The sequence below is a fragment of the Rhinolophus ferrumequinum genome, assembly GCF_004115265.2.
Source record: "Rhinolophus ferrumequinum isolate MPI-CBG mRhiFer1 chromosome 15 unlocalized genomic scaffold, mRhiFer1_v1.p scaffold_54_arrow_ctg1_1, whole genome shotgun sequence".
Lineage (NCBI taxonomy): Eukaryota > Metazoa > Chordata > Mammalia > Chiroptera > Rhinolophidae > Rhinolophus > Rhinolophus ferrumequinum.
The window spans coordinates 2203970-2217381 of NW_022680357.1; the positions used below are offsets into that span (position 1 = coordinate 2203970).

At 51.2% G+C, this 13412-nt stretch overlaps 1 protein-coding gene across 1 annotated transcript in view; it reads right to left on the reverse strand.

Moving 5' to 3' along the window:
• NPRL3 (NPR3 like, GATOR1 complex subunit) overlaps positions 1–13176 on the reverse strand; it is a 36650-nt gene extending 23474 nt beyond the window's left edge. The window contains exons 1-3 of the mRNA XM_033101119.1: positions 12658–13176; positions 8890–8959; positions 1226–1355 (exon numbers count right to left, since the gene is read on the reverse strand). Of these exons, the coding sequence (XP_032957010.1) occupies positions 1226–1355; positions 8890–8959; positions 12658–12775 (318 nt within the window). The 5' untranslated portion in view covers positions 12776–13176. The remainder of the gene's footprint in view (positions 1–1225; positions 1356–8889; positions 8960–12657) is intronic.
• Between the last annotated feature and the right edge of the window lie 236 nt (positions 13177–13412).

Genomic DNA, 13412 nt, shown 5'->3' on the forward strand with positions numbered 1-13412 from the left:
AGAGACCTTCACACAGTTTTTGGAGCGTAGAAATGGAGCTAAATCGTATAGCATCGCATCAGAACCCTTCCGAATGGGAGTGAGGCTCTCACTAACTGCTTGTGTGCAAAGGACCTGCCGGCAGGTTCCGGCTACCCCAACTCCCTGGGCTCACAGCGCATCCAAGCCTGTGAAACCCCAAGGACTGTAACATTTCATTCATCAGAGAATGTATATAAAGGGTTTAGCACAAGGGTAACAGCTACATTAAAAATAACGTTGGCTACATCACTTACTGAGTAAGAAGACACGCTTAGACCACTTTATGTCAAGTTCAAGGGTTTGACAAATGCTGTCGAATTTTCTCTTGGCCTCCCCTAGAAACAGACATCCTAGAGATCGGTCTGACAATTAAGTTCGCGAACTTGTGGCAATGATGTTGCTAACCTTTTTTGATATCAGAGGGATTATTCATTATGGATTTGTACCAACTGGACAAACAGTGAGCCAAGTTTACCATTTGGAAGTGCTGAAAAGGCTGCGTGACAAAGTTAGACCTGAACTTTTCACCAACAATTCATGGCTCTTGCATCACGACAATACACACCAGCTCACAGGGCACTGTCTGTGAGGGAGTTTTTAGCCAGAAAACAAATAACTGTATTGGAACACCCTCCCTACTCATCTGATCTGGCCCCCAATGACTTCTTTCTTTACCCAAAGATAAAGGAAATATTGAAAGGAAGACACTGTGATGACATTCAGGACATCAAGGGTAATACAACGACAGCTGTGATGGCCATTCCAGAAAAAGAGTTCCAAAATTGCTTTGAAGAGTGGACTAGGCCCTGGCGTCGGTGCATAGCTTCCCAAGGGGAGTCCTTCAAAGGTAACCTTAGTGATATTCAGCAATGAGGCATGCAGCACTTTTTCTAGGATGAGTTCGCGAACTTAGTTGTCCTACCTTTTAAAAGGGAAGGCTACAGTCTGGAGAGCCCCCGAGTGCAAACAGTAAAAGCTGGGGGCAGGGACGGAAACCCCGGAGACAAGGAAGCCCGCCCAGCTCTTTCTCCAAGGGACCCTCAGGACCGCTGAGAGGGTGCAGCTGACAGCAAGCACCGGTCAGATCTGCTGCACGATGGCTGCCTTCACCAGAGCCGGTGTCAGCCCCCTGTGCCCTGGGGGCCCCAGGCCAGGATGAGCCATGTCTGCCCAGGGAGAGCCCCCCGCCCCCCGAGACCCTTACCTGCCCCAGGGCATGCTGCAGGAGAGTCGGGTGACCAACGAAGCGCACATTATCGATCTTCAGTTCGAATTTTTGGCCACACATTTCAGACTTGGTTGCCAAAATTGTTGCCAGAATGACATCTGAAAACCTTAAAATTAAAAAGAGGTAGAGTGGAACAAGGAGTCACAGGCCCGTGCCCACGGCCCTCAGCACACGGAAGCTTCATGCGCAGAGTGGCCAGATCCCCACTGATAACCTGGAAGTGTCCATCAGTTGCCTTCTGAAGCAATCCCCAAGATGCGCGACCCAAAATCACCAGAATTACGAGGTAAAGGCATGAGAAGCACAGACCGGAGGCACATGCTGTCATTTCTCGGCAAGCTCCACGGAATCCAGGAGAGAAACTGAGGTGCAGTTTGCTTTTAAAGGGAGAAACAACGGCTGGAGCTGGAGCTGGAGCTGGAGCTGGCCCTGCCCTGAGGAGCCGCTCCTTAAGGCTCCTGTGGGGAGCGGGGGCTCGACCCCCAGTCCCAGGTTTACTGGGCTGCACCCCTCAAGCCCTCGGTGCTGTGTAGAGGGCGGGGGGCAGCGCTAATTGCACCATGTTCACCGCCTCCCTCCGCACGGCTGCCTTCCCTCATCCTGGACACTGAAACCTTCCAGCTTTTAGTTCTAATTTGTTTGTTTGTTTGTTTGTTTTGAAACCTTCCAGTTTTTATTAGGGAAGGGGTTTCTAAGACGTGCAAGGTATGGGTCTCAACGTGGGGAGGCACGGAGAAGCCGGACTGGCTGTGGTGTGTGCGAGAGCAGACGTGCACACGACTCTGTACAACGCCTGAGGTCACCCCCTTGTAAGGGCCATCTGTACACTGTGTCTCCTTCCCGGCAACCGTGTTCCTTCCTGCCCAGGGGGGAGCCGGGTAGGGACAGTTACCACAGGGACGGGAGGGCTGGGGGATGCGGTGCAGACTCTTATCTAGAGCCGAGGCTGGGGGCGGGGGCTTCCACGTTGGAAACCCTGAGGCGCTGTCTGAGCTGCAGCCGGGAGGGAGACCGGCCTGTGCTCATTTCTCCACCTGGAGAAAGCATTTCTAACATCCAGGCTGGGGGAGCACATCATGTTGGGGAAGGTGGCTCCAGCTCCCTCCGGGCCATGCTCGGCTCCCTTCCGGTCCTAGAGAGCATTGAAGAAAGCCACTCCAGTGTGCGTCCTGGGCTACGGTGAATCAGCCATGCCACACGTTGTTCTCCTGGAGGACCTTGTGTGGCGGGAGGGGAGCGACCCACATCAGACCTTTGCACTGTCTGAAGAGAAAGGATGGTCTGCTACCAACTGCTGCTTCGGCTCAACTCTGAAATAGCAAATCTGATTGTGGGAGAAAAGGATCTAAGAAGGGGGCCATTTGCTCTGGGCCCCGCACACATGGCAGGCTCCCCACCTAATGTAAGAGTGACCTGCAGCCTGCCCGCAGCGAGAGCCTTTCTCCCCAGCCAGCATGTGGACAAGCTGCAAGACGGGTAGCTTGTGGGACTCTTTCCAAGTCTCTGTGCTGCAGACGGGCGGGGAGCCTGGAACTGCTAAGATCTTGCAGGGGGAAAGTGTCACACGGGTTCCCAGCCTTCCTCCAGGACTGATGTGGTCCTCTAGGTGTCCCAGGTCACTCTGTGGCCCCCCAGACAAACCAAATGCAGATAGTTTGCTTCTTGCACAGTCAGGACTGACTGACTGGCACTTGGACCTGCCACCACCAGGCTGTCAGAGACATTCTGGGACCCAAATGTGGGACCCACAGCCCAAGTCCTTGGCCGCCCATTACGGGGGTCTCTCTTCTCTGGGATACTGCTCCCTGCAGTGATTAAACCAGAGACAGAAGATTCCAGTGTCGTAGGCCAGAGACATTACATGCTTTCTTCAAAAACTCTAAATGGCTCACTCTGCCCTGTAAGTCCCATCGGAGGGACACGGTGAGGAAGGGCTCAGAGTGACAAACCCAAACAAACACTTCTGCCCTGGTGATGGAGCCAGTGCCAACATTTCACATCCTATCTGAACAAACAGCCCCTCCACTCTGCCACCCGAGGACTCGGGGACACAGAGATAAGGGATAGAAAACCTCCCCCCACGACTCCAGAGTTCACATTTTCCTGTGATAGCCAAACACATCCATGAAAGAGCCTCTGCTCTGACATGAAGATCTACAGATGGGCCTCAGCCCTGGCCCTCGGCCACCAGCCCAGGACCCCAGGTTAGCGTGGACGTGGGGTGTGTCCTGAGATTCTGAGGCAGGCAGTGGTGGTCCAGTTTGCATCTATAAAGACCCAAATCCAAAACACCCTCCCAAGAGCCAAATAAAAAGCACTTCCCTCCAAGCCCAGAAAGGCCAGGGTCTGCGGAAGGAACCAACTGGAAAGTCATGTGCTGAAGTTCAAAGTCACTAAGTGGCCATTCAGGGAGGGTGGCCCGCAGGGTGGTGGTGGCTATTCTGCTTAGCGGAGCAAGGCTGGCCCAGACAGAAACCCACTCACCACTGCAGTATTACATACTTACGATGAAAATAACACTTGAGTGGTTTTATATTTTATGTAGCGTGTCTGCTGACAAACAGACACAAAGACAGCGTTATAGCATGAGATTTGGGGCCAGTGGACATAACTGTTATAAACAGCAAACTGAAACAAAAACACGTGATGACATTTGTTTGTTGTTTCCAAAGTCTACAAAAATCCTTTCCCCTTGTTTTGATGGTAAAAGGCCTGGTAAACATATTGCACACAATAAAATAGCTGTTACAAAAACTAACATTCCTGGAATAACCCAGAAATGGAAAGAAAACAACAACAAAAAACCCCACATTTAGGAAGACGAACCAGCCCCGCTGGAAAACGGGCCAAGGTTTTCCTTCCTTCCCTGCTGAGACATCGGGGAGCAGGGCTTGTTCTCTGGCTTGGCCAGAAAAGGGTGAGAGGGACAGCATGGAAGGGAGCTTGCCTCTGCCCCCTCTCATTTTGGGGGGCTCACCGACGCTCTGTGTACCTCCGATGCCCAGAGGGGATGCCCTGTCAGGGGGACAGGTGGGTCCCATCTTCTCCATGGGAGAAGTGCCATATAAACTCCATGGGAACATTTTCGCCTCGAACAGGCACACACAATAATAGCATCTAAGCTCACGTATTACAGCTAAGCTCCGGCCCTTAGGAGAGGCCCCCACTAAACCCCTCTGAGAAATGAAAGCCAGGAGCAATCATTAAGGGCCAGTGTAGGGGGGCAGTAGGCCAGGGAGACAAGGAAGCCTGACCCTGCTCACCTGCTACGTACACGGGGCCACGGGGACCTGCCTGGAGGAGAAGGGGTCTGAGTGCATGCCTGGTCCCAGAAGCCCCCCGGGTGCCAGCCAACCTGGCCTAGGCCTCTTGGGTAACGTGAAAAAGCTAAAGAACTCCAAGTGGAGAAAGGGCAGGGGCCGTGGGCAGCCGGGGCACTCGTGGGGGGTCGGGCAGTGCGGTCCGAGAGCGAGCCTGGGTGCCCCATTAGTTATTCTTCAACATTGAGGGCGATCGGAGTTACAAGAAGAGAAGGTAGCAGGAATCAAGACAGAAAGGTGGTGGAGAAGCCTTGGTCTTACCCTGCAACCAATTGCTCATCGCTTGGAGGACAGGGCTCGCTGAAACGGGAACAGGACCATCAAGACCAAACAAAAACACAGCGGTTTTCAAAATCATGAAAACGCATCAGTCGTTTCATTCCAACAGTTTGGGAGTCTGGCAGCAGTGCCACCATGAAGCATTCACGGCGGAGGTCAAGGCGAAACAACTTACCTGACGAGAAAGGATACAGACACGCCCCAAGGTGAAGACTTACCACACAGTTTTCTCACTACCGCCCCCGTTGTCGTGCGTCAACACAGGCTGGGCAAGAGTGAGGGTCCGTTTCCGGGAGCAAGAGCAAGGCTGGAAGCCCTGGGTCACAGCCCCGCACCACATGTCCTGGCTGGACGCCCGTGCTCACGTATTTAGTCTTTGTGACGAACCATCTCGACATCAAATGAGACCCGCACAGGGCAGAGTCGTCTGAACACTGGAGCACGCCGCTGAGTATCTCAGCCCCAGTTCTTGAGACACTGTGACACCTGCCCAGCTCCCCTCCCTGAACCTCTCCCCAGAAGGGGACTGTGGTGCCTTGAGCAGCACAGCGTCACGGTAGATTTGTACACATGAGTACGTATGTTGGAAACTGTGTGACACCTCTGCGCTATCCGGCCTGCGTTTTGTAGGGAGTATCTTTAAAAAAGTGAAAGCTCCTCTGCACGGGTTTATGTCCTGAGACATGCTGCTTCCTGAGCTTCCTGGAAACAGAAAGCAGGCCTGAGCCCCAGAATGCAGCAGCGTCAGAGGGGGGAGAGCCTGCCACGGCACCGTGCCCTGCCCCCCGGGATGCCCTGCTGGACCCGCTGCTCCCACAGCTCTCACCGAGGAACACACACTGCCGGAGACCCACACAAGAGAAATGCACAACGAAGAATCCTGTTTTCCAGCAGCTCCCACGCTTCAGCTTCTCACTTGAAGTGGTAGGAAAGGGGTACGATTTTATGGGCTTTCCCAAAATCACCCAGAAAGTCAGAATCGCAGGAAGCTCAAGTGCAACGGCGACAACTTTATCTCCTACGGCTACACCGGTCACAAGGAAATCCCTGTCCTCTCACGAGGGAAGAAGCACAAAGGGCTTCCGCGTGTTGGCAGTGCTGCACTTCCTTACCGGGTGGGGTGGTGACACGTGACATTCCAGGCTGTGTCTGCCCCTCTCAGGGAAGCAGAGCCATCAGCACGTACTCTCACCTAGACGCAGACGTTCCCATAACATCTAGGCCTGTGAGGGAGAGGCCACCAGCAGGCATCTTACAGAAGACAGCTACACAGGCCCTCTGTCTAAGGAACATACCCAGGGTCACGTGCTGCAGGACAGAGTGAGACTAGACCTGGAACCCTGAACCTGCACTTGTCCCAGCACGCCGCCCTCCAGGGACAGCCCAGGGGACACGAGCATAGACTCAGCTGGGCCAGGAAAGGGAAGGTGTTGCCCACCTTCCCAAGTGTGGGGACAACATTACTTGTCCACATTCTGTACTGACCTCAGCTCCAGGAAGTGGGGACATCTTTCTAACACATCTCAACACACATGCCATAGAGGCGAAGCCGTCAAGCGAGGCCCTGGTGGAGCCCCCTGTGTGCCTGGCATGGAGGACGTACATGTGGTGTGCCCACTCACACTACGGGTCACTGGCCGAGGCCTGCGTCCCGCCGAGGACATGACTGTGCCTGAAAGCTACACCCACTGCTCCGAGAAAGGTGGCCAAGCCTGAGAAGGGCAGCAATGCCACCTGATTCCAGCGCCCCACGATGCCAACTGAGAGACCAAGGGTGGAGACAGAACCCTGGGACAGCTCTGAGAAGGTCTTCCGGACGGTGTCTACGGTAAAATGATGGCAGAGTGTTCTGACATGAAGCCAACTGTTCCCCAGGCCCCCAGCTTCCCCTCCGCTGCAGCAGTGGCCAGAGCACTGCTTGCAATCTGGGGAGGACGCACCCACGTCACGAAGGACCACGCTCACGACAGCCCTCCCGACGGATTCCGGACTTCCTCGCCGACCTCTCCGGATGGCTTTCTCCCCGCGGGTGTGCGGGATGCACGATGCAATCAAGCACGGCCCCCACGGCAACCCAGAGGGACAACTCAGCTTTTCTACACTTGAATTTCAAGCCTTAGAGACAATACGCAGTATCTGTTTTCTTCTCTCCCGACTGAATTCTAATTGGGTTTTTTAAAAAGTGACAGTGAATTCTTATACCCTGAATCATGTCCTCTTGATAGTCCACCTTATAAAACCAATTGACTCTCTAAGCTGGTGCTGTCCACTGAGAGAAATATTCTAAATCTGCGCCATTTCATACAGTAGCCACTAGTCACATGTGGCCACCGAGCACCTGAAAGGTGGCTACTGCCACCGAGGAAACGAATTTTCATTCTGTTAAAAGGGCCACCAAGTAGTGGCTGTAACCCCGGGCCGCGCAGCTCGGCACCCTCACTTGTCTAAGGCGGCCACCACCACATTCAGAAGTTCCCGGTCTGGGCTCTGAACACGGCTTCAATCCGGCAAACTGACAAGCAGAACACCCCACTGGTTCCCAGGAAAAAAGCTCCTTTGAGAACGACCATCAAGGAGAACAGAATGGGCACATGTACCTTCGCTGCAGGGTTCCAGGAAGGTGTCTGCGCTACGACAGGGCTCCCCGAGCTGCAGGGGCAGAGCAGCAGCTGCCCCTGGCAAAATAAAGCTGGGCCCCCAAGGGTATGCACCTGTAGCTCTGAAAACATGGGGGTGGCGGTGGGGAATGGGGTCCTCGGAGGCTATGCTGTGCTAAAATTACCAGACGAAGCAAATACCCTCTGAGACATTTTAGTATAAGCCTCTGAAACTGAGCTGCAGGAATTAGGAGCTCCTGGTCCTAAGAAATCCCTCCACACAGACCATTCCAGGAGCTCCTCGAGTCTTCAGCAGCCTAAACCTCGTGTCCGTGGAGCGAGGCGGGCAGCAGCCAGCCCTGCTCTAAACTAGTCTGCGGCAGAGGAGGAGGACGAAACGTACCCGCCCCACTGTGCACGGCTGTCGACGTGCGTGTGACAAACAAGAGTCTGTCCCAAGCTGCCAACTTGAAAGGACGAGGCAGCCACAGGCCAGCCGCTGTGGCAGCAGGACGCCCCACGGAATGTCCAACCGTCTCCCACATCCCATGCCCCTCCTGCGGGGCCCTCTTCCAAAGCCCGCTCCCTTCGGAGACAGTCACTGGTCACACCAGAGGGCCCTGACGTCCTCACCGCAAAAAATAAACACCACATGCTTGTAACTGCAGGACACTATGGCAAGTGTGGTGCCTGGTCAGAGAACTGAGGCAAATTGTACTCAAGAACTGCACGTCATAGGCCCGGTGTGGGGACCCCAGCTACTTCCCCCAGGACAGTGGAGGCTGCGTCCTTTAGCTCAGGAAGGCCCCAGCTGTGTTTAGGGGAACCCAGGACAAGCAATTTACAATCTTCCCTCCTTCATCTGGGCCCGTGCTACCATTTCCTAAGCTTTAAAATGAACAGAAGAGGGCAAAAGTGATCACTGCTCATGTTTGCACAAGAGTCCTTCCCACAGAGGGCGGGGGGCACCTAGGAAGGAACAGGACCCGCTTTTCCTCTGTGCCCTGCAAGAGCAGAGATCAAACACACCAGCCCTGGCTTTCAGCCCACATCAGCACCTGGACAGGCGCTGCACCGAGCACCTCCACCAGACCTCTGGGCACGAGCTTGAGGAATAAGGTCGGAGGACAACACCGGGGTCTGCTTTCCTCCTGCTCCTCTTCTAGGACATAAACGTCCCACAGGGGCGTGGCCTCCCCTGTGCTCCCACCTGCTTTACCAACCACCCACACAGCCCAAAGCTAGAACAGGTGACCCAACTGTGCAGAAAGCCAGAGATTGGCAACACAACCCCCAGGGAGGCACTGCCCCCAACACCCACCAACTGGGGAAAAAGGACACCAGGTTTCTCAGGGGAGAAAACCTCCAGGTCAACAGGAGGCGGGGTTTGGCCCAGGCCTGGGGGTAGGACGAGCTCCCACACAGAGTGACTTCGAGCCTTTACCTGGAGTCTCCATCCAGATCCTCGGCCTGGTCTGCAGTGTTGTTGACGGCATATCTGCTACGAGGCTTACCTGAGGGAGAGCAGAAAGGAGACCATGGCTAAGAAAACAGGATCCAGCCACATCAGGAGGACTGTGGAACCATTCAAAGTGATGGTTGCTCAAAGGTGGTCTCTACTCACAATAGATTATTAACCAGCCATAAAAAGGAATGAAGTTCTGACACGTGCTACGTGGATAAACGTGAAAACGTTATGCTAAGAGAAAGAAACCACACACAAAAGGACCAGTGCTGCAATTCCATTCCACAGTAGGCAAATTCACAGACACGGAAGGGAGATTAGAGGTCGCCAGGGGCTGAGGGAGGGGAAATGGGGAGTCGTTGCTTAGTTACCGTTTCAGTCTGGGGTAACAGAAAGCTGCTGGGAAAAGTGGTGCTGGTTGTACAATACGGGGAATTAACTATGGTGAATGTGAATTATGCCACTGACTTGTACGCTTAAAAATGGTTAAATTGGCAAATTTTATATATCTTTAACCATAGTAAAAAAATTTTCAAGAAAAATTATGGCTCCCAAGAAGTTAGGATAACATAGGAAATGCTTTTGGTACTATTATTAAGCTAGAAAAAATAATTATATATGTGTACACACACACACACACACACACACACACACACACACACCCTCAGTGTATGATGTCAACTATGTTGGAAAAACAACAGGCAAAAGAAAGAATTTTCACATGTCCATATACCAATATTCTGCACATACACAAACCGAGTGGTCAAGTTTAACCCTTTTGCTGCAATGTTCATTTATATCCGAATGAATATATCCAAAATTTTTATGACGTCATAAAAATAACGTCATTTATTATTAAACGCACACAACAGTCAAAATGTCAATTTTTTGGTTTTTGTGGATTTCTGATACACTTTGAAAAAAAAAAACTTGAAATCAATTAATGCAGCGAAAGAGTTTTAAAGACCTAAGGATGACCTTCAGAAGTTCACCGTGGGCCATTCTTCAGGCGGAAGAGGGCCATGGAGAAAATGGAAATGCTGATAAAGCGGACAAAATCGAACAGAAAACATACTCTGTTCTTGAATGGGACGACGCAACATAAAGATACCCTTTCTTCCCAGTTAATCAACACGGTTAAAAAGACCTCCAACACTACCCCCAAGACTTGGGAGTGGGGCTTAATACAGCCAACACTAACATTTCTGGGGAAAAGGAGGCAAGAGCTGCTTGAGGATGCTGAAAAAGAAAGGTAGTGACAGTGACCAATCCCATCGGAGAGTATAACGCAGTACAAAGTTATACTCTCCATAACTCACCAGTGCGAAAGCCACACAAATAGATCATTGGGAGACATGAGAAAGGTCAAAAAGAAACTCAAATAAACATGGGAATTTAGTATGTGATAAAAGCAGCAGAGTCCAGCAGTGGGGGCAAGGTGAATTAGTCTATAAAATGACGTGGGGACCTGATAGTCACATGAAAGAGAAACTTTGTTGGCTCTCGAAGCAAACACTTCCCAGCTGTTCCCACATCCTTCCCCGCCCATCACAGAGCCTGCAACTCCAGGTTCCAAGAGGCGCACACACAATTCCCAGCAAGTGTCCTAACAGGAGCTGGTATTTTCTTACATCAAGATAAACACATTTGAAAACAAGACAATAAATATTTGACAGGAAAACACGAGAGATTCTTTTTGTTAATAACACTGGAGAGTAGAAGGTCTTTCTATGTATAACAAAACTCAGGAACCACAAGAGAATCGACTAAACTTGATTCCATAAAAATCAAAACGCTATGCGGCAAGAACTACACAGGCAAACTGGCTAAGTATCCTCAGCTTTGTCATAAAGGCCTGTTTTTATCCTGAATATATAAAGAGCTCCTTCAAATCTGTGAGGAAAAAAATCAAACAACCCAAGAGGAAATTAGGCCAAGGTTATGAATAGATGGTTCACTATAAAGGAAATCCAAATGGCTCTGAAAACAGGAAAACATGTTCATTCTCCATCCGAAACAAATGTACGTTAAAACTATCAGATACAACTTTTCACCGAGCCCATTAACAAAGATTAGAAAAATCTAATTAAAAATAAAGATGCTCTTATCCCTTAGATCCAAACATCGCACTTCTGGGAACTGATCTGGTATTCTGCAAAGTAATATATACACAAAGGACATTCACACTCTACATTGGAAACAACTTAAACGCCCATCAACAAAGGACTGCATAAATAAATCACAGTCTATTCAGCCCATGACTCTAATCATAAGTCTGAGGCGATATCCAAGAGGTAAAGTTAAAATGAAAACAACAGGGCAGAACAGTGTGTATAGTGTGTTCACTTGTGCTTGTGTTTACACAGAAGAGTCTGGAAAGATGCACCGGAAAATGGTGACAGCAGCTGCCCCTACAAAGGGAAACGGTGGCTGAGGGGGTAAACGGAGGGGAAAAAACTTCCTCTTCATCATCTGACCCCCTTTGCACCTTGAAAACTTTGTACCATAATAAGAAATTTAAAAGTAATTTGAAAACAAACTATAAATTACAAACTGAACTTTCATGATATTGAAAAACTGCCAAGTAACCTCAATGTCCATCCACGGCAGCTGTGTGCGACAACAAAGAGGAAGGGTGATCTCTGTTTACTCTGTTTACTCTGTGCACTGCGGAACAATGCATTTATGCGACAGAAAAAAATCCCCAAAGCAATACACTATTGTTCTATGGATACACAGTTTGTGTCTATGTACACGACGGACAATCACCAAAATGGTAAGTGGTTATCTCTGCGATGGGGGAGCAGAACTGGGGGTGGGTGGTCACAGAAAACTTCAGAAGGTTTGCTAATTTCATGTTTTCCAAGATGAATACATTCCTATGTCAAAAAATAATAATGAACGGAGCCACTTTAAAATGGAGCTGGAGCTGCCACCTCAGAGGAAGAGCTTTGCACATCAAATGTCTCAAACCTTTGGGCTAAATAACCTGCAGACTGGGCCTAAGCAACCTTGTGCCCCAAAGAACTCATTGCAAAGATAATAAGAAACCAGATAGTATAACTACCTGATTGATGACTAAAAATCAATAACATTGTTTAGAATTAACGTCACTATGCTATCTGACCAATAGAAATGCCTTCCTTCTATAAATGTAATTATTCCCGTTCCCTTTCTCATAAATATACTCACTGCATCTCCTAATCAGAACAATTTGGTCTCCTGGGGTTGGCTTTCACTGAACTCAGTGGGTCCCACATAGCTGCTCTTACTGATCTCAAATAAATGCTTGTGGCCTCTCACTTTAGCCTTTTAATTTTAGGTTAACACATGCAATGTGTGTGTGTGTGTGTATTAGGCTGCTGCGAACGTAATCGCGGTTTAAAAAGTTAAAAATAATCGCAAAAACTGCGATTACTTTTGCACCAACCATATATACACATATATATATATATATATATATATATATATATATATATATATATATATATATATATTAGCAATAGAGGATTTGGCATATTCAATTATGAGTAATTTTTCTCTTGCTTCTTTCTACTTTTCTACCCCTTCCAAACAGTACTCTATAATGAGTAGGCATCGATCGTACGGTCAGGAGAAGAAACAAGTAAAGGACTTGAAGGGTAACGTGCGCGGTGGTGAGGGAAGGGCCGCCTGCGGTTGGCTGCTCGGGTCCAGCCTCCAGGCGCCAGCCGGGAGCGCCCAGCCGGCTGCCCAGCGCTCACTTACTTGTCTGGGACGCCGGGTGCTCCTGGCTTCTCTGGAAGGGGTACCTGAACAGCAGTTTATTGCCCCTGCTCCCCGAGCTCACCAGAATCACGCTGATGGGGCTGGTGTTGTCCCCCATCCTAGCGTGGGGCCCGGGGAAGGGGGTGGCCCGAGGAAGACGGAGCGCGAGTGGAGGGTTGGTGGGGGTCTCTGAGGACGCGCCGAGAGACGGGGGTGGGGGGGGGTGGCCTGAGGAAAACGCGCCGCGGGGAGCAGGAGGAGGGCCTGAGGAGGTCCGGGACCAGGGAGGTGGAGGGGGGGACAAAGGAAGATGCTCCTTGGACGTGGGGTGGGGAGGGAGGCTCCGAGGAGGATGGGCCGGGGCCAGGGGGTGAGGGGACCTGACAAAGACGCGACCGAGGCCACGGAAAGGACCGGCACGAAGAGCCAGGCCGACAGAGCCAGCGCGACAGTCACCAAACCTACGCGCCACCTAGCGCGTCCCGCCCGGCTCGCGACACTTCCGCCACACTTCCCGGCGGGCAAACGCGCAGAAGGTGTCTGCGCCCGGACCGACGGCGTTTGCGCAGGCGCGGGAGGCCGCGTGCGCAGGCGCAGGGCCCTCGCCAGGAAGTTACTGCCTAGTACACGTGGGACCGCCCGGTTGTCACTGGGGGAGAAAGGAACAAACAGCGTTCCCAGCGTGAATGGGAAACTAAGGTTGGTTTCACCCTGAGGTTCAAGACACCTGTCTCTAAATGTTGCTTTCTTCATTC